We start from the raw sequence: 26,975 nt of genomic DNA, 5'->3' as shown, positions 1-26,975 counted from the left end.
GTTCAAAATTATATCTTGATGTTATTTTCTTCTCGTATTACTTTTATTAGTATTTTCATGGAGGAATGGGTTTACAAAGAAATGGATAAAGTTAATTTTCATAAAGGAAAATTATTTCCATTGTCTAAAAATAGGTAAATGCGTATAAAAAAAATTTCATTTCATTTAAAAAAGCTTTAGATTTATGAAGTAAATGAAACTAAATTATTAATAATTTTTTTATTAAGAAATACAAGAAAATAATTAAAGTCGATCTCTGGCCAATTAAATATTTATATATAGGATATAAATCTTTTATTTTATAAACTTCTACTTGAAAAGGAAAAACGTCTAGGCAAGATATTATATACTGATTATTTTTCATTTGAGGCTTTTTAACTTTAATAAATTGTAGGATAAATGCCATGCCTTGGAGGTATTTTTACTTTTTAACAAAGGATCGATACAAAAATCTCTGATTTTCAGCAGTTTTATTATACTAGAGATAAAAGTTTTTTCCTAGAAATTTTTTTTTAAAACAAAATAAGTACACTTAAGGATGATGTCTCATTATTTAGGTTTTAAAATAATTACAATACACTGTTTTTAAAAATCTTTGGACTTAAGTAAACTATATTTGTCTCATTATATTAAATAGACAATCTGTACATTCACGAGGAAAATTAATATGTACATAAATTGAGCAAAGACCAAAAACTCATATTCGGATTTAACATATATAGATATATTATTCGTTTTTGCTTTGAAATTACTTACAATGTCCAAAATGATAAAATTCTTCACAAAAATGTGGACATGCTTTTTAAATAAATTGAAGGAATTTTATTTTTCAAACATTTTTATATCGTTTTATGCTAAACATTTTTAATTTAACTTACATATATATATACATGAGAATTTGAAAATAATAATTATTAAGGAGAAATTAACAAATGATTTACATTTTTATATAAACATAGTTGAAAAAGAGATTTTACATTATAGTAAAATTTTTCGGATTTTTTTTTAAATTCATGTTGATCACTGTTGTTTATTGTAAATAAACAAGACTCGTAGAAAATCGATTATAAAATTGTCAATTTTCAACCTAGACTAAACTAATTCACTCGTCTCTTTATTTTTTTCACACTTACTATTTACAAAAATTTAGAGTCGCATTTCATTCTTGTTTTTGTTTTGCGATTTTAATTCAATGTTTTTAAATTTAAAGAGAAGAAACGTTTTTTTTCTCGTGTTGAATCGGTAGGAATTAGATTAATATATTTAATGTAGATACAGGAAATTTTTTTTTTTCAAATTTTGAAGAAAAAGTATTTTCTATTATAATAATTTGTATTTTCGATTGCGAGAACCTCTTAAAATCAATTGGATTTCAACAAAGAGAAAAAAGGATATTCCAAATTTAAGAATATCAATTTTATTCTCACTTTGTAATATAATATTCTTAAGAAATTGAATAATTGCTTCTTACTTTAAGCATATTATAATTATTCCAAGTAAAAATAAAATGTGTGGATTATAGGTATATTCTTAAATTTTGGAATATAATTTTTTTCGCTGTTGACGTGAAACAGTGTAAATTTTTTTTATCTCATGATTTATAATATCGTTAAAGTTTTTATAAAATATCAAATATGATTGACGAAGTTCGGTATAACGAGAGAAAAAAACGTTTGAACCATTTTAATTTTTATTAAAGTTGTAAACTTGAAATGGAATCTACCATGTACAAGCTGCAAGTTGGCAATTGGTCGACCATCTGGCAGTGAAATTTCTTCCTAATAAACTGAGTTAATAGTGTGTCAAATAGTTTTTCTTTTTGTCACAATGTCTTTTTGGGCGGAGCACTATATGAACACTCATAAGAAAAAACATAAAGAACAATTCTAGACGTTCAATGTCGAGTTACCAACATTGTTCATGAAGGTGGAATGTTGACCATCTTGATTTGTGGCCGTTACCCTGGCAGTGTGCCCAGCTTCACCACTCTGAATGCTGAAGTGTCGATAGGAAATATACTCTGGTGGTATAGGTTGCATTTCCCTTTTCACAGTTTCGCGTTGCTTTTTTATCTTAAGATAACCGAGCACAGACACAAGAAGCACAAGAAACACAAAACCCATACAACAGCCAATGATGAGACCCAATCGCCTCGTTAATATGCTCTTAACACCCTCGGTATCGCTCAGAGACGACTCGTCACTACTGGCAACAGCATCAGGTGCTTCTAATGTTGTCACTTCGCTGCATCGACTCGTTAGGGAATCAACCATTTCAGGAATAGATGTTGTCTCGAAAATGTCTTCTCTACTTTCATTAAATTGCCCAATTACATTATTTTTCTCGTTTCCACCCGGCAACCAATTGCCAAGACCCAGAACACAAATTAAGTACCTCGTATTTGACGAGAGTTTCGAAAGTTTTACTGAACGCGCACTGGGATCGAGCATCTTGCCTCTCACCTAAACAAACAAACAAAAATTGTCTCAGTTCAAAATTCATTTTTTTAATTCTTATATAAGTTTTAGTTTTTCAGTTTTAGTCAGACAAACATCTCTTAATTAATGTTTTTTAAAGATAATTCTATTTTGACAGACAGTAATTTTTGATAGAAAATTCCCTTGAAATTTCAAATGAAAGAAAAGTTTAATTCAAGAAAATGTAACCTTAAATATAAGGGAGTAAATATTTTCTTGATACCTTTTCTAGTGTAGGTACTGGTATAATACTGAGCATCATCTTTATTTTAAGAGTGCACTTGTTTTCTGCAGGAAATAATGGCAGAAATGGCTTGTAAAAATGAAGATAGAACCGTGTAATACTGAGGTTATGCTTCATTGAAATACTAATAAAGCTTTAAAAAAAAGTCCATTTTAAAAAATGAATTTTATGAACAACAGCGGTGGTAGTCATTTTTAGATAATAAACTTGTTCTTTTTTTAAATACGCGATTTCTTTTCTAAACTAGTGATACTATTTTTTTTAAACTATTTTTTAAAACTATAATTTAGATTCAGAGGGTTTGCAAATATTTTTTTAATACAGCAAGAAATTAAATTTAGACAGTGAGTTTTAATTTTAAAAAGTGTGTTGAATTTCAGTAAAGTAACAAGTTTAAATATTATTCTTCACTGTTTAATTTATGATTCCATATCCTTGTTCAATTACTAGAATTGTCATTTGATGATTAAATTACTAAGGACCTAATTTACTAATGGAATTTTGTTATTAATTTCATTAGTAGAAATCTTTTGAAAATTAGAAAAATTGACAACTATTCATAATTAAATTTATAAAAAGATAAGTGTTGGAGCACTTTTTCTATAAAATTGAAAATATTGTCACGTACAATTTTAAAAAGTTTAATATACCAGGGTGTAAAAACGTTACTGTCCATTACTATTGTACCTTAGGAAATTGTGAAAACAATAGATTTTATACTTCTATGAAATGAAAAGCAATAATTATAATCCCCTGAGCAAATAACTTTATATATATATATATATTTGCACTGATTTGTACACGACAATTCAATGTCCTTTAGTTTCTCCAATTTTCGAAAGTACAAAGAGACTAATATTACAACAATGAAATACAGCAATTTGCGGTAATAATGGGTATATGGATTACGGAGCAAGTTTGAATACAAACGTATTATTACAGCTGAAACAGAAGCATGAGATTATAATGCATGACATGTTTTGATTATGCATTAATAACATTGATACATAACGAGAAATTTCGGATAGTTAAATTTAGGTTAAACAACTTAGACGTGCCAGTATCGCCCAGTATAAAGTTTACTGGAGTATGTATATACATACATATATGCAATATTGTAGAGAATGCGAATTGATATTCAGACACAGAATTTGATTACAATCCATGTGTCATGAACTATTTATTGTAACTTTTAAACAAACATTTTGAGATAATGATATATTTGTTCTCTTAAATGTCTCTAAAATAATAATATTTAAAACAAGTGATAGGAGGAGTTTTGTATTTTTTTGAAAGTTGCTTTTTGCTGTTTATCACATTTGTTAAATGTATAGAAATTCTTGGGGGAGCAGTTTACTTTTTTATGGCAAATAGTTTCAGAATGTTTAACGTCCGGGTTGTAAAATTTCTTCAATTGGATTTATATTCTTTGAGCAATCTGTCGTTTATTCGCGTTAAAAGGAGACTTTAACAATGTTTTGGATTTATTACCTCCTCAACGTTGTCCAGAGCATGATAAGCAACTTGGTACCCATGGAGACCAGAGTGATTTCTGCTTTGCCATGATACAAGTACTGAGAATGGTTGTATGTCCTGAATGGCAAGTTTAAGGACCAAGGGGGCAGAACAGAAGGTGTGGGGATCAAGGTCTAGGAAAACGAGACCTCTCAATTCTGGTGGTTGTTCACACCTCAAAAGTCCACTTTCCACGTCGTTCACACCAACGCCGCTGCCCCTATTACGTCCAACGCCACCGCCAACTAGTTTTTTATGGTCTCGCAGCCACTCCCAAAGCTCTTGAGATTCACAACTACAGTGAAGGGGATTTTCTACAGAAAATAAATTATTATTTTATATATTTTTATTTGACAAACAATTCTTATTCTTTTTTTCCTACATATTTCTTATGTACCAAGTTTTCCAAAAAGAATTTTTTAAAGAAAAATATTTTTTTTTGACAAAATATTTAGAAAGAAGAATTGAGAATATTTTTTTCTTTGCAATTTTAATAGAATAATTAATTTGCTTCATATAACTGAAATTGTTAAATTATTTTTCTTTTTCTTTTACTCTCAATAAAAGAAACCGCATCTTTACGGATTTTCTTTTATACTTTTCATGATTCTTTATTGAGAAAGGTTGTAAATCTTAACACCTTTATGTAACCATGTAATGTAAATAGCAATCCACTGGGTCTTATCTACAAATTTATTACTGTTTCTAGAGAGAAAGGGTCATGATTGTGCATACTGTTTAATCTTTGGAGTTTAATATTCAGAAGCTTAAAGTTTATTATAAGAACTTGCTCATGAAAATTAAATTGATGGGGAAGTAAAACTCGATTTAGAGCGTTGTTGATATAATGACCAAACGCACGAAAGTAAAAAAATATTGAGATAAGAAGATATAATTAAAAGCCTGCCTCATAACGAAAATATCTTAATGTGACACTATCATTCTTAATAATAGAAAAGTGTTAGAAGTAATTAAATTTAAATTTTTTTTTAAATATATTAAAACTGCAGTTGGACACAAATTTTTCCAAGTGAAATTTTACATGCCTATATTAACTTTTCTATTAAAGTCACTAAATTATTTCTTTCTAATTAAAAGGATTTTATTAGTAGACTGAAAAAAATATCCTCAATATACAACTTTTCTAGTTATAAAATAAATGTTTGACTATTTTGACTATATAGAATAAAAAAAATGCTCACCTTCAGCTCTAAGACTTCGTATTTGTGTTTCCAACGGTCGAAAAGCATTAAGTGGCAAATTTTCCAAATAATTTTTGCTAAGATCAAGAATTCTAAGTTTCTTTAAAAGTCGAAATGCATCGGACGATATTTTTGAAATTAAATTTCCATATAGATGAAGTTCAGCCAAGTTCTCTAAATGTTGAAACGTCACTTTTCTTACCTCGTTGATTTGATTATGGGATAAGTCTAAAACCTGGAGGGCTTTTAGATCCTGTGGGAATTCCTCCAATTCCTTTAAGCGATTGTGCGTTAAATTTAGCAGTCTCAAGTGCTCCAGTCCCTTTAATCTCTCTTGTGGTAACGATTCCAACTCATTGACACTTAGGTCTAGAGTTAACAAATTTGGCAAGCTACGAAAGGCACTCGGTGAGACCCTCGAAATCATGTTGTTGCCCATAAAGAGATGCATTAGAGCGGGAAAAGCTTCAAAGTCTTGACTAGTTACTATAGTTAAATTAGTGCCACAAATGTGAACCTCCTGTAAAGCAGGGTACCTCGCTTCTGAACTGATTTCGTGAATTCTTGCTAAAGGATTTGCGGTTACATTCAGCCATCCTAAACTTGGTATGTTCTGGGCAGATAAAGCCGTTGCTGGTATCTGACGAAATTTGTTTGCAGCTAATTCGACTTTACGCAAAAGATTTGAATGGACGAAAAAATTTGCCGGCAACGCTGTCAAATGATTGTGGCTCAAGTCAACTGATAAGAGCTTTGAGAGATGTACCGATGCAAAGCCAGATAGTGACATTATATAATTATCTCGAAGATCCAGTTCACGAAGATTCATTAAGCCCTGAAGTCGAGACATGTCCACGTGAAGTAAAATATTGTAGGCTAATGAGAGAAATTCGATTTTTGAAGCATTTATAAAAACTTCGTAAGGGATATCCTGAAATCGATTTCCATCCAATTTCACTTCCTTGAGTGAATCGAGACCTAGAAATAAAAATGCTGGCAGTGATTGTAGAAGATTGTTGCTCAACAGTAATTTGCCTAAATTTTTGTTTTTTGAAAACAATTCTGGTGGTATTCGGTGAAGTTGACAAGAGTCCATGGCTAAATGTTGTAGAGATGGTAGACCGTCGAGGGAATCGCAGTCAATTAGACTGAAATTATTGTGTGATATTCTGAGGATTCGTAAACCCGGTATATCGAGGCGATCAAGCGCCGAGGCAGTGAGATGATTGTGTTCCAAATTTAGTTCGTAAAGATTATTCAAGCCTCGAAATGTGCCTCTTTCGATAATGCTGACTGATGAATTTTTCAAACTAAGTGTTCTAATTGGCAGACCTTCTTGAAAGATGCTGTCGTGCAGAACATTGAGATGATTGTTGGACAGATCGAGAACTCGCAATCGTTTCAGTGCTGTCAAGGCATATGCATCCATTCGACGAAGTCCATTGTCACCCAAGTAGAGTTCCTCAAGTTCATGAAGCTCGGAGAATGTCTTTACAGTTACGTGATTCAATCTGTTCATACTGAGATCTAGGAATTTGAGGGCTTGCATGGGTAAGAAGGCGTTGTCCTCAATGCGAGATATTGAATTGTTGGTGAGGTAGAGTCTCTCCACTAAAAGGAGATCACGAAACAAAGGCGCTTGAAGACGAGTTAGTCTGTTATGTCCCAACCACATTATACGCACCGATGCTTGACCCCTCAGCGAATCGTTGTGCAGTACACCAAGACCATTATTATCTAGCTGAATCGAAACCAGAGAACTGCCTCCACCATTGCCATTTTGTCCGACTTCGTTGGAAATTTGAAAGACGTCGCCTAATACTGCCAAAAGATTTCCTTGAAGATTCACATGTTGCAAACTGTGTAGGGATCTTAGAGCACCAGTTTCCATGTCTGTGATTGCATTATTTTGAAGATGTAATTCAAGAAGACGGGGTAGCGGGGCAAAAACGTCCCTTTTCACCTCTGTTATCTGATTGTCCTGAAGTCGCAATTCTTTCAGATGATTGGCTTTGGCAAAAGTACCAACTTCCAATTCTCTGATGTTGTTACCATCTAGAGAGAGAGTGGACAAATTTTCGCAATGTTGAAGAAAGTCACGTGGTACTTTTTCTATGTAATTCCCACTAAGATGCAATTGTGCCAAATGATCGAGCGTCACAAGACCCTTGGCATCGATTCGTCTGATGGCATTTTGTTGAAGATATATTACAGTGAGACTGGAACTGCCAGAGAAGGTTTCAGCCGGTATTTCGAGGATATTGTTTTCAGCTAGAAAGAGTTCCTTGAGTTCAGGCAATCTCGAGAAAACGCCACGTATATAGTGAATGTGATTGTGGCTAAGATCAATGGATCTTAACTTTTGATTGGCACGAAATGTTGCTATATCTAGAAATACTACTTTGTTGTGGCTAAGATCTATTGATTCGAGATCCTTCAATGATATGAATGCATCCTTGTCAACAGATTCGACAGCATTGTAGTAGAGTGAGAGGGTCTTGAGAGAGGGACAACATCGAAAGCAGTTTAATGGAATAATTTGGAAATTGTTACTACTTAAGTCTAAGAAATTGAGCCTATCCAATCGCGAGTAACCATCCTCGGGCAATTTCGATATCTCATTCCATGCAAGTCTCAATGATGTTAAATGTTCCAGGCGTCTTAATGCTGTCATTGGAAAGATTTTTATTTTATTCTCCGTTAGTTCGAGATCCTTGAGAGTGTCCTCGAGTCCTGCGAATGCGTATTCGGAAATTTTTGTGATTTGATTTCCCTTTAGATTAAGTTTGACAAGAGATAGTCCATAAAATATATAGCTGGTTAGATCGTGAATGAGATTCGCTTCAAGATCTAGAGCAGCCAATCGAACAAGTGGAGCGAGTGCTTGCTGTGGAACGTTTGGAAGTTTACTGGAAACTATGGCTAGGGATTCCAAACTGAATTCTAATCTTTTAAACGCGTCTTGAGTTATTTCGCGTATGTTCGATTGCGAAATTTGCAAATGTCGAATTTGTGAACCAGTTGGAAAAGCGGCTGCTCTCAACTCTTGCATCTTTCGATCCACCTCGTAGACACTTAATGATTGTATTAAGGCACCTGAAAAAAAGAAAAAAAATTTCTTAACATTTTTCTTAAGAAATGTGATTTTATGAAAATCTTTTTTAAGATCATTATTAATAATGACGAGAGGAAATAGGAAGAGATCAGAGTAAAAAAGAAAAAATATATTACCCTCCGGTTTTCCAGTATGAAGTACTCCTGATAATGCAGTTCTCAAAGATTCCTCTGTCGAACCAGCACACTCGAGAAACAGTCCATCCTGAAAATTGTAGCAAGGACACCCTGCCAGTGAATCGGAAGGAGGGCATTCAGCACTCTGCGTTTCCTGAATCGTTATACAGACAGCCAGAAATGCCAAGTAGAGTATAAAAGCACTTGTCCGATGATGGCGGTTTCGTTCCCATCCTCTACCTGACGGTGGATCCCGCCACTTTCGTTTAGTTCGTGGTAACGACTTCCACATTATCGCGCAATTTCAGATTGTGAGTTTAGCATCTTTCTCGACATCTTGCTTACGGGATCTGTAATGTTCAAATTTTCAACCAAAAATTTAAACAACATATGTTCATAATTGGAAAAAATAATTATAATTTTCACTCATAAAAAACAAAAATTTTACTCATGATATTCTTTTTCAAATATTTTTTTTCAATTTCATCATAGTTTTAAAAAAATAATAGTAGAACAATTTTTTATCGTGTATAGAATGGGTTGTAGATAGTAAAAAAAACTAAAAAGAATGGTGTGTATAAAATTCCTCTAACATCCTTAAATTTTTATTTTAGAGAAAAAAAATCGTTTTTATGTGGGTTGTACCTTTATAACTTTGTTATTATTGATTCTATTTAAAAGTTTTTTAAAGCTAAAAGCAGGGCATTTTACCACAAGGCTTTTCAGGTTATTTTTTTCTAGTAATTTCTTAATTTTTATAAATAGCCCTATTTGTAGTAAAAAGTGCAGTTATTGAGATTCGAAAATGGGAGCTTCTTTAATTAATGAAAATAAATTAATTTCTACAAGATCAGGCTGTTGAGTTATTAAAATGAGAAATTTGAATTTCCCTATTTCGAGACGATCTCTCCTATAAGTTAGTTTGATTTTCCGGATGACTTGAAGGGCCGCGGGAATAATTAATAAACATCGGTGAATAGTTAATAGTGTAACACATTCCATCATTATTAACGAAGAAGAGTATAATAAATATTAATGTCTTTAGTAAAGTGCCTAACTTCATAATGGTGGTCAGACCCTTCTGATCCATTAGCACCGCAGCTAAATTGAATTTCCTCCACAGTTAGTAGTTCAGGTTCGAATTAAATCGTTGAGCTGTGTGTAGCTATAGTATATACTGATGATAGTATATAGTTGAATTTAAAAGCTGCAGACTAATTATTATATCTATCTATATACAGTTTAGACAAAAAGGAATTCTTCTATTTGTTTAAATCCATTTAAAGAAAATGCAAACTGTTCGAAAATAGTCAGAGCATGTTTGCATATTCCATAATTATAAGTCGTATAACTTTAGAAAGGATTCGTTTGTTTAGTCTGACAACCGTAACGCGAATGCAAATGATTTTGCCCTCCTTCCATTGTGAATTTTAGTAATAGGAATTTTACGAATGGGAATCAAATTGTTTTACTTTGAGATTTTATCATATTTTACAATAACTTTGCTTTGAGTTTGCAATTATTTGAATTTAATAAATTTATTCATTTTTTTCCTCTTATTGTCCAATTGTATTTGTTTAATTGTTAGTTAAATTCTTGGAAAATAATAAACCTTTTGAAAATGTAAATGTAGATCAATATATAGAAACAATGAATGAATAATAACTTAAAAAATAGGAGCTTTTAAATAATCACCGAATAAATGACTATATTTGTGTTATAAATAAATGTTGAAGAATTAATTGTTTAGTGTATTGAAAAAAAGAGTAAAAATTTGTAAAGCAGTAAAAATTTATAGTTCGGCATACCTATACATATACTAAATCAATGGAAAATAAAACAATTGTAATGGAACATTTGGATGGAATTCAATCTATAAATAAAAACACTGATAGAACTTCTATCCCCAGTAAGGTTTCATTTTGTATAGAAAGTAAATTTTATTTTATTTAATTTTACTCCATAAAAGCTTGTGATTCGAAAAAAGAGTCGATACCGCCAGTATCGAATAAACGTTAACAAGAGATTTACGACAATACGAGCTAGGATATAGCTTCTTTGAACCCTTAGTTCACGTTTTCTATATCGTCAGGATCATTTGATTCGAATTCAGCGAGGCGAACATTATTGTAAATCACTCGAAAAACATATTTTTCGTGTTTAAGTCGTTTAAAAGATATTGAACTTCGACTATATTTTCCTTTCATCGGCAAAAAAAAAGTAAAAATGTCGGTCGACAACTTTTCTCATGGGGTACAAAGCAATTTTTTTGTGTTTAGTATACACATATTGTCAGTGAAGAAGAGAAAAATATTTTTAAACAAAATAATTTTTTTTAGCATATTTATAAGCCAGTAAATTATTTTTTTTTCTCGTGTAACTTGTTGAGCAAGTTATACTTGCTGAAATGTTTAAAGGCTGTGTTGTTTAATCTTTCGGAAGTTTCGACTGACAATTAGCTCTCGACAATCGAAACTTCACTTGCATTCTAATTTTCTCTAAGCTGAAAACTCTTGTTGAGAGGAAAGTCACTTTGCGCGCAGCGAAACCAGGATTGGGAAGTCATTTTCCAGGCGATGAGGAAGTCTCCGCGGGTGCACACCAGGCAAATTAATTCCAGTAAAGTTTCCACAACTTGAACTTTTCCTTCCTTCTTTCCTCCTCCCCACAATTCCCATGGCTTTTTCGTCTCATTTCTTTCGCCACTGCCGTTCTTATTTTTCTCGTATAACACGTCATAAAGGAAACATTACGCGTTACGTAAATTGTGAAAAACAGATTTTTCCGCAATAAAAAATAATTTCTCTTTACATAATAGAATACTGCAGAAAAAAAATGTGTTAGTGGAAAAACATTTACTGGCTCTCTGAAAAAAATTTATGTTATTCAAATAGTCAATTAATTCCATAATTATTTATTCGTGTAAATATTTTTTTTATTTATTATTGTTGTCAATTTTTATTGTTTTTCAAAGTTGTTTTGCAAGTTTTTAAAAATTTTTATTTTTGTTTTTAGGCAGACATTGTTCGAGAATGGTACATGGAGGTCGGATGCTGAAATGCAGTTCATAAGGTATGTAATAATTAATTAACAATAGTATATAATAATCAGTTTTTGATTTGGAAATAAATACATTTCAACTAGTTGATTTTAATTTAATTAACGATAAAATTTAATTATAATTTAAAAATAAATTATGAAATCGGCAAATGGAAATGATTACTTAGTGTGCAATTGGGATTGAGATTTTATTTTAAGGAAGTGTACATAAAGACTAATTAAAATTTTCCTTTCCTTGAATAATGTATTTTTGTTTAAAGTGCAGTTTTTATATTAAAGAATAATTTAATTTCCGCGTTTGTCTGAAAAGTTTTATTTTATAATCGGGTTTAGGGAAAAGAAAAGTTAGCTTTTCTTTCACAATTTAAAAAGAATTCAAGTTTACATTAGACTAAGAATATATAACCTTAAATGAAATATCTTTAAGATTATATTTGCAATTTATAATTGATTAATAACGATTTATGATTTAAATATAAGAAAGAAAAGAAAATCAACGAAAAAAAAATCTTGCATTAAAACAAAACTAATTCACAATCAATAAACGCGATAATATTATGGGACAAAATTGAATAAAATCGTGAAATTGTGTAACATTTCGTGAAATGAGGTTTTCAAACTTGAACGGAATAGTTCATTTTAGTAAACCGCAATAATAGTAACATTTTTTAATTTACTGATATTAAAGTTTTATTTTAGTTGGCACTCGACTTACATCACGTTGCTCTATATAGAGACCCAATCTACTATAAGAGTTTTGAACCTTCGAAAGTCGTTTAAATCTAACGGAATGACTCCCTTGCTTTCCCTTGGGATTATGGTTTCGGTAGTGAAAAGTGTAACATATACTTAACGTCATGCACTTTTTACTTACTTTTTTAGATTATGTGAAAACCTATGAAAATTTTCATACTTTTTATCTCTAGAATATGCTTATAATATTAAAAGGTTGTTAAATTCTTCAATTAACATTTTTATTGCAAGCATAATTTCTTAAAGAATATTGTACAATATTCTTCGAGTTTATTGTACATTAAAATTGTTTGTCCATGCGTGTATAAAAGGCTTTCGTTTTATTTTATCAATGTATGTCAAGTATATTTGTCAGGGTATGTTCAAATATTAACTTTTTGTTTCAAGTTTCTTTGATTTCGATATAAAAATTATTAACATTTATGGAAATCCAGATCTTCTTATACTTTTCAAATTCTCAGTAGTCAAATACATATTAGGTCAGACAAATTGTTTGATTTTTTCTTTAATTACAATGAGTTGAAGATAGACCTCTTAACTCTGTATCAGTAGTAAGAGACAGTTTCAGTCAGACGAAACGTTTTAAATTATGTAAATCTGGGTAGCAATAAAAGGCCTCTTCAGTCAGAGAAAACAGTTTATATAATCTTGTGATTCTGGTTTAAGTAGTAAAAATGTTCATCAGATACAATTCTTTTAATTTTAGTTTCAGTAGTAAAAGTCAGTTACAGTCAGGCAGAGAGTAAAATTCCGTAAATCTTGATATAGTAGCATAATTTCTAATTCTGCAGAAATGTTTTTAAATGTTAATATCTTCGTACTTGGTTTAGAAACTTGGTATTTATGTTCATAAACATAGTTTGTCGTTAAGATAATATTGTTCAAGTGAAAAATAAAACAGAATGAATTTTCGTAAATTTAAATGTGATTTTTGTTGAGGAAATATTTAAAGTGAAAATAACGTTCCTAGGTAAATTGAGAACGTTTCAACATCAATATTTATCGTGGATAAACATTGGTCCATCTCTTTAAAAGGTTGTGTCGCCCTTCGACCCTTACCCCGAGGTCGTAGTAGGTTTTCTTCACTATGAGAAAACCCTTTCATCGCTCTCTGGTTATGTGGAGGACATAAATTTCCACGAACCTACATTTTCTTGCAACACGTCTGCACGTGACCTTTATACAAAGTCAGGAATAGTTCAATTTTGTCCTCTCGCTCTATAATGTTCTTAAATTTTTTTCGTTATTTATTTTTTACCTGTTCGTCGAATTATTTTTGATGTTTTCATGTAACAAGAAGGAAATAATTTTTTATTCTCTCTTTTGGGTGTCTCGTGTTTTTCAAGTAATTTGATAATGTTTCTGTTATCCGTACCCATTCGAGTCATCCTAATACTTGTATAGAAGTTAGTAATCTAATAGGAAAGTTTCGGAACGTTGTAATAGCGCCAACTTCTTCGATCGTGGCTTATATACAAAAGGAAAGCAAATATAGTACCAGAGAAAGAGAAAAAGAAAAATAGAAAAGAAAGAGAGAATTTCACTCGCTATCTTTACCTGTAAACGTGAACTAAAATCGTTTTCTTCAAATGACGTCTGAAACAAGAGGAACAGGAACACGATCCTTAGAGAATACTATGGGATATCTCATTACGAGACGCGGGTCAGAATCATTAGCTTCAAAGTTGCATGAATGGCAAAAAAAAGTTACAGGGCAAAAAGACTTCTTTTGCGGTCAAGAATAATTGACTCTTTTTCATCAAGAAAACGATAAACTTTTCAATAGTATAGGTGAATGATGATCCTCTAGATAACAAAGGTTTTGAAAAGCTAAAGTATATCAATTCCATTGGAAAAAATTTACTTTTACGAATTATTTATTTTCATGAATTACTCGTTTCGTGGATTTTCGCGATCTCTTCTTCCCTTTATTTCCGCTCTATTGAAAAGAAAATTTATCTCTATTTGAGAAATGTATCAATTACTCTCGATTTATTGAAATTTCAAGCGCAAATATATATAAAAGTATATAACTGTAATTGTTGAACTCATTAAATTTTGTCAAAGCTTTAATCAAATTGTGTTGGAAAGAATTAATTAAATTTCTCTCATATAATTATTATTCAAATAAAATTAGTTCTTGTTCGATAATAATTTCGATAAAAATATATTGCGTATTTTAATTTATTTAATTTTCAGTGTTGTTAAAATTAAAAGCATCTTTATTGTCTTATGACTAATTAGTTGAGCTATCCAGATGTTATCACGTTTGTAGATTTGCGTCAAAGGAAACTTATCAGATATATGAGCATGCACATATTGCTAGTGTACAATCAAACTAGTTCTCTAGCATTTCAATCAGTGACAACCATGATTACACAAATATTTAGTTACATAATTACAAACAATTTGTAACTGACTAAATCAGCTGAATTGATTTCAAATGTATTTCACTTCGCCGACCTTTGTATTTTATTTTTCGTTGTTACCCGAGTTACGCAATTATTTATAAACGATGAATAATATTGATAACAATGTTATTAAGTAATATTATATCTAATAATTACATTATTGCATATAATCGACAAGGGTTTTCGAATGTCCAGATTAAATGTTTTCATTAAATAATTTAAAAAATTATTATTAAAGCATAGTATAAGTGACGGATGAGTTTCAATTTTAAATGTAATAAAAAAATTGTTAAAATTTTGTTTTTATATTTCACTTTCGAAATTGTTTCGAAGTGAAATTTTTTTACTCCTATAAATTTTAGAAAGAAATTGTTAACTGTTGACCCAAATTCAAGCAAGTTGAAGTATTTTGTCAGATTATAGATTATTTAAATATTTTTAAAGTTTGTGTGCTGGCATTTTTAAAAACCGCGATCTATTAATTTGCAAGGTATTAAAAAATTTGTTATGTAGTCTAAATATATTGTTACAAGAGTATAAGAGTTTTAAAATGAGATTAATAATTTAATAAAGGGAAATTCTTGCATTATTACTGTCAGTGAGTTTCAAGCAGTCTTTTTAAATTTTGTTTAATTTGATACAAGTAGTGGAAGGCAGTTTTAGTCAGACAGAATGCAAAATGAGTCAAATGATTAAATTTAAAATGTTGGCAATTTTTACATAAGTAGTAAAAGTCAATAATAGTCAGACAAACACATATAATTCCTTTTAAATTGGTAACAGTAGTTTTTACTATCAATAGTTACAGTTTTAGTCAAACAAAACGTTGTAAGATAATCTACGTTGAAATGCTCACATTATGAGATTATATTTTCCATTATTTAGAAATTGCAAAAATATTTTCTATTTTTGTTGAATCGTAACATTTATGGAATGAACAGAATTTTTTCAAAAGTATCAACAAAAATAAATAAACAAAATAGAACAATTGCGACAAATTTTACAATATCGCAGAGTGTTTTTTGGTCCTTCCATAAAAGTGGCTTTAATCCAATTTCGCTCTTCTTTTATATTTTTTTCTTCATTCTCTTGCTATCACTATTGCAATATTGTAGTAAATGCCACTATTCTACACTATCTGAAACCTCTGTGCGCTATGTGTTCGGGAGATTTATTTTTTCGTTTATCCGGATAAACTGAGAGAGAATATAATTCCTATATAACCATGATATACGGAAAAGTGAGATACGTCGAATATTCTGAATATTATATTCTAAAGTTTTTGGTTTGATAAGATTGTAAACTCGTAGAGTAAAATTTGTTCCCATTAAAAAGTAATTACAAAGTTCTTTCATTACTTTCTTAAGAGAGCACAACATAAGTTTTTGTTATTCAACAAGTGTCCGATTCTTATGCAAATTTCTTCTTTTAATCAGCAATTCTTTCTCTATTAAGTAAAAATTTTTTAATATATATATATTTTTTTTTGACATTTACGAACAAACATTTTTCTCTTTATTTTCACCACTTTTAGGTAGTTTATTAGGTGTTTAATATATTTTCCTTACAAAAATCATTAACAGCGAAGAAAAAGGTTGCATATTTAGGGTATGAATTGCACGGAGAGAAGGGCGTAGTAGATCTTACTACTATCTCAGTTAGATCTACTAAACAGTATCGTTCATTTTGGACGGACTAAACATTCAGTTAAATGAACGATACTGTTTAGTAAAAAAATTTACACGATTATCGATAGAAAAAAATTTACCGACAGAAACGAAATGTAGAAATCTGATTGGTTGTCCGCAATCTGGTTAATTGTGGACAACCAATCAGATTCGTGCATTTTTATTCTGTCGGTAAATTTTTTTGTGTGACAGAACTATAGTAGTCCCTCTGACTACGCTGTTTAGTAGAATCTGGACTAAACGTGTTTAGTAGAATAGACTAAATCTCTTCTCTCCGTGTGTTATATTAGGATTTTTTTCGAACATTTCTTGGGACAAAAAAATATGAATATTTTTTTTAGGTTTTTATATTAGTAGGTACACCGCTATATGTAGAGGTTTTAGGTTGTTCCTCCTGTGTGAGATTGAAGTGGCTCATAAACTTCCCAGCACTAGTTCACGAACCTAAAGGTGATGTTTTCATATCAGCGTGGTTCGTTTGGAAAGTTTTTTTTTTCTTTTAAACAGGAAGTTGAAAAAGCTGGAGAGTTGTTCCGCGTGAGATAAGCACCTGCAGCAGCGTTACGTCCATTAATGCTAAGGTCTATTATCGCAACTCAAATCTCAAATGTAGAGGATTCTCGTTGTAGGGCAGGAGGAGGGGAGGATTACTTTTTCATCGATATATATATATATATATATAAAATGTGTCCCGGGAGCTCCGTTTGGAAAACGACAGTTGCATCATGGTTTTGTCGACTGATTGTCCTTGTTCGCGATGCACCTCATACTAAAATAACCAATCTTCGACTCGATTTGGTACCAATCGAGCTTGATGATGCCCTCGGGTCTTTTTTTTATTTTCATACCAATAACGAGCGAGAGCTTTTTTCAGATTTACCATTTTTCTCGATTACCGAACATATATATATATATATATAATATATATAGCTCTTTGGTAAACGGGGTCATTTATTCACAACAACCGATCAATTTCCGACTCTATTTCACTCTCTGTTATGATTGGCATATTTGACTGTTTGATAAGTCGCTTCGTGAAATGTATTTCTGTCCTATCAGGAAAATTTATTAAATTACGAATTCTGAAAACAACAAGCTTTATAATATTAATTAAATAATTAATACAGCGATATTTTTAAATTTTTATTTACAATATTTTAATGTAACTAATGAAATAATTTATTCATTGTCTGAAAGCAATTTAAAACTATTATTAAATATCAAAGTTCAAATTACTGAATATAAAATTGAACATAATTTGTCAGGAATGAAAAAAGAATCGAGATTTTATAAAATCTTTTTTTATTTTCTTTATCTCACAGATTTATTGAGTTCCATATTCTGTAGATAAATTTAATTGAAACGAAATTTATAAAATTAAATTGTAAATTAAATAAAGATGTCTACAGAGTTAAGAAAATTTAATATCATGAAAGGGAACAATTCGCTCAAATGCGATATCCTTTGGGATCTGGGAATTTATGAAATGAAGTATGAAGAGCTTTCTACTCTTATATATTAATGACTCCCTTGTAACACTTTTAGATAGATGATTGGGTTTAAAAGGAAGAATTTGTTAGAGGATCGAAACTCTTACATTTGGAAAATACCCTCATGTCGTATATAGTTTTCGTTTGCGGTATAAAAGGTCAGCAGGGCGATATTTCATGTCGGCACTGTAAAATTCAATTAATCTTTCAAGCTTTCTGGTGGCATTAAAATTTTCTACTTTCATTTGTGCAAATTAGGGGGTGACCATATATACAGAATGATGATTGAATTATTCAGCATTTCTGAAAGCTTTCTGGTACATATGCGCGCAGTTTTCCTACACACGTATTTCTGAAATTATAGAAAATTTATATTTCTAGGTAAACTTACAATTCTGATGGTGAAAATTTATTACGAGCATGAGAATAAATAACATTCGCTTTTTTCGCGGAAATTGTAAAGATACATATTTTAGTGGCTTTTTCTTTTGTGATAATTTATTTTTTAATAAACAATGCTTTGTTTGGTATTAGAGATTAAAATCATCTTCTGTGTGTGGTGGGACAAAGGGTGATGTATCTGAATGCACGGTTAATTGACATTGATCCTCATTGTGTTAAATACGTAGATGGATTATTTAATCAGATGAGCTTCCGTTATTTGTTGGAGAAAAATTCTTGAGTATACGTTGAATGCGAGTCACGTATTACAGGAAACAATTTGTATGCGAAACGTTCACTATCATCGTGAAAAAATGTTCCATTCACCCGGACGCGATACGAACTGCAAGTATTTAATTAATGAATTGCTTTCCGGATTCTATCCCCCGCTGGATACGTAGGTGTAAGAGGGAGAAGGTTTTTTTTGTATTTATTATGTTTGTTAGCAAACCCATTTTTCGTTAGCAATGCTAAGCCTTCCATTTAACTAAAAGCTGAGCATTTTTTTTCTTTTTGTGCGCGTTTGAAGAATGAATACGTTAACCCTTTTATTGAAATGCAACGTGAAAAATACGGTTTCAGAAATTGATAAGTAAAAAAATTAATGTTATTTCAAAATGGATGTATTTTTATTTTTGATATCATATTTGCATTCATCGATAAAAATATATTCAACTTTATAAATTTTGATTAAATAGAGAAATTCGATCTTTTGAATTTCGAATCACTGAAAATTCAGATTCATCATTTTTAGAGAATATTCATGAGTCTTAAGGCGAGGTAGATCAAAAATTGAGATGCTAAATTTTTTCCACAGTGTACACTTGTGAAAATTTATTGCATTCGTCACAAAGTCTCTTTCAAGAAATTAATAAAGTTTAGGTAACGTATTTTCTTTCAGTGGCATAGAAGAATATTATTAATTAAAAAGTTTTACATATTCAATACACTTTTAAATGAGAATATTTCTAAAGAGTTTTCTTTTCACTTTCATGGAACAATGTGATTTTTAAATTAGAAAAGGTTTTCTAAGGCTTAATTACATAATTTTATGCTTTCCTCCAAGAAAAAAAATTTTTTTTTAGAGATTTTTTTCTAGAGATTCATTGAAAATATCGTATCGTATAAAGTGAAATTGGAGTTTGTAGCAATCTGAAAAATTGAAAGAATAGAAAAGCAGAGAACAGTTAGAGTTAGTAACTTAGCGAAATGCTTTTAAGCGAATGATCTCATGGAATTTATCGCACGTATGAGAGTTTCTGAGTTAGATCCACTTGCACACACTGCAGCTGTAAAACAATGGAAGGAGATGCTTTATTGCTATTTTACAACCACATAGCTTCTGTCAAATATGACCCAGGAAAGTCATACCGTTATTCGGTTGGAATTGAATCTTATTCCCCTCTTTCTTGAATTACACTTTGGCACCCACTGAAACGTCTTAAAGTGACAGTTACTGGGATTAGTTCTGCTCGTGAAAAGCATCTCACACCAAAAATTTCTATATTATCATTGGACGTTGTGTTTACTCATTTATGGAATAAATAACGAATGAAAAATAACCTTTCTAATTAGATCGTGAAATGTAAAAATATGAAAGTTTTCAAAGGCATTTTTTACAAGTTTCTTTTAAATACTCTTTTATATATTTAGGTAAAACGTATTTGCTCAATTTTAATTATTATTAAAATTGTTGGAATAATAAAATTTGGTGTAGGTATTTCAAATATCTCTGGAAACGTAAACAACTTTTTTTGTTTTTAGAAAAAAGTGACTTCAAGTACGCAGTTGCGTAATTCCATGATGTATTTTAAATTATATTTTTTATGGCAATGTCGAGTCATGCACCACCTGAGTTGAGTGTGCATCGTTAATGCTACTAACGTGTTACGGACCAGAGCACACATATGCATTTACCACGTTACCTCATAGAAAATAAACCCCGCAACAAGCTTGGGGACTTTTGCGATCAGGAAAGTTTAATTAATCACGAGCTTCTACTTTAAAGAGTTGTTGAATAGAATAGCAAGTAGGGGAGGGGGGCCAAAAGTTGAAAGTAATCAGGGCTCGTATTTCTTTTCAGAATAGAACTTATATACCCTATTTTTATATACATACATTCTTTTTTGTTTCAATACTCTTTTTTTCATTATATTTTTTTTAAAACCCTCAATAAAGGAATATTTTCTCTAATTTAAAGTACTTTAGTAAAAGTAATGTTTTTGAATTTTCTACTACTAAAATTGACTTTTACTACTGGTAAATGACGAGACCTTCAGAAAAGTTGTGTTTTTAATAAAATTAATTGTTAGAAAATTATTAGTAGATGGTAAATTGTATACTTTAATATTGGCTGTAATGTGAACTACCATTAGAGATCAATATAAATTGTACACTAAATGAACTTTATGCTAAGAATACTTATGGTATTATGGCGTAAAAATTCAACCATATTTTGTTGCATTTTGCGAGAAGATAAATTTTTAATTAAAATGGTTGAAGCTGGCAAGCTTATATTAACCACTTAAAGTGCGAGGCCGTCGAAGCTAATTTCAGTCGTTTATAAAATGTACATTAAGAATATTTCGAGCTTTAAAATATTAATTAACTTTTATTAGCTTCATCCTCTTATGTTGAATTTTATAAAAGGCTTTTGTTTTTTTTATTGTTTAGCTTGCTTTTGTTCTAGTCAGATATCTTTAGTCAAGAGTTTTATGTTCATTTTTTAATTTTTATTATCACTCACAACTTTGATGAAAACAAGGAAACTTGAAATTATTGTAAAATTCTTGAATCGTTAAAATAGTTTTTTTTTAGATATAAATTCATTAAGTATAATCATTTTAATGAATTGAATTTAGATATAGGAAACAAGAAAGGATAAATTTCCACTGTGAAACTTATGAGTGACTGCACAAATTGTTACTGTCAAGTTTTACTTAGTTGTTTTGAACTTTGTGAATCACTTTACTTTGCATATCAGCAGCTTTCGCAGCTCCCGTTCATGCCTTCAAAGACTAGACAGTGTTTTCATTTATCTTTCAAAATTCACGTCGATATTCTTACATTTTTTTTCAAGTTAAAAGTAGAATACATAATTACGAAATAAATTAGCATTTCTAGTCAATTGAAATTCAAATTAAATGAAAAATTTGTTTTCACTGTATTAATTTTTTAAACTTTCATTCTGATTTATTTAGTTTTTTTTAAGGTTTTTGTTATTTTTTAATGTTTTTATATTAAAATGATAAAAAATAATAAAATTGTAGATAAAGTTTTGTCCCGTCTTGGAAAAAATTGCTGTCTCTTTGCAAATAATCAAAATTCAAAGTAAGGTAGAAATTATTAAAAATACAAAAAATATTGTGTTACAAATTACCAAGTATTTAAATTTTCCTGGAAAAAGAAAATATAAATTATGACGTTAAAATAGTGAGCTATTATGAAAAAGAGAGTTATTTTCAATTGAATTTCATAACAATAGGAAAGATAGTTAAAAAAAATTGAGTATGGTAAATGTATACAAGTAATTTCCTGCTTTAGTGTATAGGTGGATATTTACAAAGTAAATTCTTTAACTTTCAGACACCAATGGTATTTGTATATGAGGTTTGCATAAAATTACGTTGGCAGTTTGAATACTTTTCCAGAGAGTATGAATACGCATATAATTAGAGAATTTAAAATATGCATGTATACATACGAAGAAAAGAAATAACGAGTGTGTTGGAACTGTAACCACACCCCAAGCTTCCAAGTGCGTGTACTAAAGTACTACACTCAGTGGTGCGTTTTAATTATAGCTGGTCGGTTGCGCTTTGTGCTGTTATGTCCTTAAGTATGCCACGTCATTAGGGCCGAGATTATTTCTACTAAATATTTTAATTACAAATGTAACTCACTTTTTCCCTTATAAAAAATATTTTCAAATTTTATAGAAATTCTATTATAAAATAGAAGAAAAAGTTATATTTGTTTTTTACTTTGTTGATTTATTTAAAAAAAATTTTTTAAGAAACATAATCTTGAGAACTTTCTTTTAAAAACATAAGCTTAAGGTCGGGTCATCCAGCTTGCGTAAGTCACACTGTGGCGAATTTTTAAAAACAAGCTTAAGAAGCTTTTTCCCTATTTTCTTGGAGGTAATTTTTTATAAATTACGAGTATATTTAAATTAGAGTAGCGGTTTTTACATTCTGAAAGACTTATCTTTTTTTATTAACGCTATATACGCTCTTTAATTTTAACTCAGCTGTCGTTAAATCAAGAAAAAATGTAGTCTTTTATCCTTTTTTTATCCTCACGCATTCCTTTTGCAAAATGTAAATAAATTCATATACATTTTTATGACTTTGTAAATAGGAAATTAAAAATTTATATGTTGATACTTTCATGCTTTTTGGTAATTTAACATTTAAATTATTTAAAAATATTCCACGAACATTTTCATTAGATAAATTTGTATCGAATTTTTATTTTCCAACAATTAGGTATTTGCAATTTTCTGTTAATAATTAGATTATTAGAGAGATATTCATAAATTTTCTTCAATAATTTCCAATTAAGTATTTACAATATATTGTATTCCAATCAATGTTTATTAATTGCTTCAAATTAATAAATTTTATGGAATTTAATCTTTATCCATTTTATAGATCGTTTTGTCAATTGTAATATATTTTTAAAACAAGTGCATGATTGACCTAAGGAGGGTGAAGGTAGGATTATATCTTTCTTGAGTTGGTAACTATGTATAAAATTAACGTTTGACAGAAAGTTTTCCAAATTCCTCGCATATGAATTATGAACTGAATAATTTAGAGTCACAAATTAATCAAAATTCTTTGAAACGTATACTTTTAGGAATTTCATTAGCCTGATATTTAGATAATTTTCACTTGAAGGATGCAAACTTTAAAATTTATGACGAGCAGTTTAGCCGGAATGCAACAAAGCTAGTGTCTGACTAAAAGTACTTGCAGTTTCCGACAACAATTTCAACATAAAGGAATTACGTATAGCATTGCATTGTTTCTAAGTTCATTTACGTGAAATTAAGAGATGTTATATGTATATATACATATATATGTATATTACTAGGCTACTTACTCACATTTTCAATGAAACTGAGATTAGGTCATTTGTTAAGTGAAGTTTGATTACTTCCCTTTTGAGGAATCATGCAATCGTATTTCACTTGACGTAGATTAACTTTTCACACACACTTACTTGCTTGAAAACTACATTAATCATATTAAAATTTTCTAACTATTATAAAATGTGTATTATTATAAATATAATTTTATTTACACCAAGAAAAACAGTATTCTATATGCAAGAATAAAATATTTGCTTCAATTTAAAAAATTTAATGCACATTTTATTCTTGCAGATATAATATTATAATTTAATTTAATACATAAATTTATTAAATCTGATTTAACTTTTTTTCTTGTAACTGTAAGAATAAATTATATTCTTCTAAAGGGGCCAATATTATCTTTTTAAATTTAGATTATCGTTTTCCTAGTTTAGAGAATTGTGTTTAAATTTTAAACATAGAAAACTTGCTTGATTTTGCGCTCAATTAGGACATTATTGTTAAATGAGTAAAAATACATCTAGTTTTATGAATTAATGGGCTCAATGAATTTATTGAGAATAGAATATTTTTAGTACTTACTTTGGTTTTTAGATTATAAAATTCATCCTTCCAGTATCCTAAGATAATCTGAAACAAAAATATATTATTTCTATATATTATTAATTTTATGAGGGACATTTTCGTAAATTATTGAATCTGGATTCTATTAACACTATTTTATAGAGTATTACATATATATATATATATACTTAAATGGATATACGGTATGTTCTATATTCATATAAAAGTGAGAAAGGAATTATCTTTTGCCGTAATTTTGGAATTAAAATGAATAAAGAACGAAGAGTTTAAAAAAGTTATTATCGTGCACTTCTTGTGCCAGATATCTTACTTTTAATAATTCACTTTCCATATTTCATTCGCAGTGCATTAGTTATCTTGTTGCTTTGCTCAAGTCGCATTAAAGCTGCCCGGGTATATACTACGCGCTAGCCTTTATCTCACTGACAGAGAATTGCAGCCATAACGTTTCCTTCTTTCCCTCGACGAAACGGTTTCTCAAACAAAGCTCTACACCGCAGATAAAATCTTTTCATCCTCTTTTGTCCTGCATGTCCTTTTTCCACCGTTTTCTCACTTTGACCGGATAACATATGACGACACGTTGAGTTAAAAAAACAACACGACATTCAAAAATGAACCGTAAAGAATTATGAATAAAAGCAGTTACTTTTTTTTAAAGAATGTAGTTAATTTTACAGGATTATGAGATTTAGTAAATGTGCTGAAAAAAAAGAATTCAATGTACAACTGTGAACTCTTAGAAATTAATATTTTACTTTTTAAAGAATATTATCACTGTATTGAGTGTATTTTCAATTTGTTAAAACTTAAAAGTTTCACTGGATCTCAGAAATAATGAAAATTTGAATACTCTACTCTTTTGGGAATTAAGTCTCTGGCTTTATAGTATGAACAGTTCATTTATATAGAGAAAGGGTTTTCATATTTCAAGTGGAAATATTCATTGGAACTTTCTGAAATAAGAGAAAACGTCGACACTTGGTTATATTGTCGACTAATGAATATTTATTTGAATATAAATAAAATAGCCTAATTAAATGATATATATATACGTATTAGATACCTACATAGACAATAGAGAATGTTGTAACGAAAAAGATCGAAACAAAGAATCTTTTTCTGCTTTAATTTGTTGAAACTACACTCTTTTACTAAGTTTCACAAGACTCTGGCAAAAGACGAGAAGGAAAACGAAAGACAGGCAATATGTCGTAAGAAAAGCTGACAAAGTTAATTTCCTACAACAGTGAACTTTTCTGAGAGTTTGTTTATATCACATCTATATGATACTATAAGTCCCGTGTATTTCAACAAATTAAAAACAATTGAATTGAAATAGAAAATGAAAAAAATATCTCATTTTAATTAAAAGATATTATTATTATTATTATTATTAAAATAAAAATTATAATTTACTGTCTATATTGGATAGAAGAAAATGAGCAAATTATTCAAGAAGAAGAAGAAGAAGAAGAAGGAAAAACGAGAATCTGGAAATTTTAAAAAAAGACTTTGAATGAACTTCTCACATGTAAAATGCAAAAGCTGAAAAAGGATAAAAGTAAGAGGAAAGAATACCAACATGAAAGTCCTTGCAAGAACTATAATAAAATTGAGATCATTGTAAATGGATGTCATGTGAAGTACAGAAATAGAAAAAGAACCAGAACTCTGAATGGAATGCAGTGAAGAATTATGACACACATTACAACACGAGGGCAAAAAAAAGGGAAAAAGTGAATATAAGAGAATGTTTTCGATTTAAGTTACAATAGCGTACTTTCTTTTTTTGTTGGCAAATTTTTTTCACATATATACATTTATAAAAATTTTAATTAAACTAATATCTTACTTTCTATTTGAAATTTTATCTCATATTCAAATTACATAGTAATTTTATTTACAATTAGTTTTGTTTTTTTAGTTAGTAGTAATATTTCGAATTTTACTTCTGGTATCAGTAGGATTATCGAATTATCAGTAGTAATAGCGTCCATTAGCCAGACAAAACAAATCCCTACAATTCCACTATTAGTAGTAAAAGTCACTTTCGGTCAGACAAAACTTGCCGAGTAAATACTTTCTCATAGTGGGAGTTTTGTAATAAATTTATAATTGTATTTTTTACATCGAAATTCATGATTCTCAAATGTTAATATTGATTAAAATTTGAAAAGATATTTTAATGAATAAATTCGCAATTAAAATTGTCGTGCACAACACTGCCAAGTGTCAAACTGATGATTGGTAGTGATGGAATTGTGTTTGCTCAAAGTTTTAAGGACAGTAATGGAGCTGATATTGGGGGACCTTTAATGGAATCTCAACTAAATTGGAACACATAAAGGACATCGGAGCCAACGTTATATGGCTTTCATCTATTTACACAAGACCCTTGCTTCCAGACATCGTGTACTACATTACCGATTTCTCAGAAGTGGATCTTCAATAAGACACTCTCGTTGAATTTAGAGTACTTGCTCCTAAAAAGGTCCTTATTCAATAACCATGATGATAAAAAGTGCAACCAACGGCAATTAAATGCCACTTTCATACTTTAGCAAAGAAAAGAACTGTTCTCAAAGCTTTAGCTCTTTTGTGTTATCTATATAGTAAAATACAATTTTCATTTTTCTTTCTCAAAGTTTTTAAAAATGGAAATATAAAGTACTTCGGATAAGAAATTTTTATTTTCTTTTAAATTTTTAATGGAAAATGTTGAAATGTTGAATTTTATATTTCAAATTTTTTATTTATTTAATTTTAATCATAAA

The 26,975-nt window shown here is 29.8% G+C and overlaps 1 protein-coding gene across 2 annotated transcripts in view; it reads right to left on the bottom strand.

Moving 5' to 3' along the window:
• Positions 1-606: 606 nt before the first annotated feature.
• Positions 607-26,975, bottom strand: part of LOC127281318 (protein artichoke-like) — a 69,283-nt gene continuing 42,914 nt past the window's right edge. Inside the window, exons 1-6 of one of the 2 annotated variants that reach the window (XM_051304987.1) lie at positions 24,509-24,811; positions 24,196-24,243; positions 8,670-9,019; positions 5,439-8,534; positions 4,213-4,550; positions 607-2,462 (exon numbers count right to left, since the gene is read on the bottom strand). In XM_051304987.1, coding sequence (XP_051160944.1) covers positions 1,887-2,462; positions 4,213-4,550; positions 5,439-8,534; positions 8,670-8,961 — 4,302 coding nt within the window. In that variant the 5' untranslated portion in view covers positions 8,962-9,019; positions 24,196-24,243; positions 24,509-24,811 and the 3' untranslated portion in view covers positions 607-1,886. Of the gene's footprint in view, positions 2,463-4,212; positions 4,551-5,438; positions 8,535-8,669; positions 9,020-24,195; positions 24,244-24,508; positions 24,812-26,975 lie in introns of those variants that run through there. The other variant, XM_051304978.1, reaches the window with a different exon arrangement.

Source organism: Leptopilina boulardi, unplaced genomic scaffold (assembly GCF_019393585.1).
Source record: "Leptopilina boulardi isolate dan_hultmark-lab unplaced genomic scaffold, ZJU_Lbou_2.1 LbouV2_112, whole genome shotgun sequence".
NCBI classification, from domain to species: Eukaryota; Metazoa; Arthropoda; class Insecta; order Hymenoptera; family Figitidae; genus Leptopilina; species Leptopilina boulardi.
Note: the sequence above shows the minus strand (reverse complement) of the source record. Positions and strands in the feature narration are given on the sequence as shown.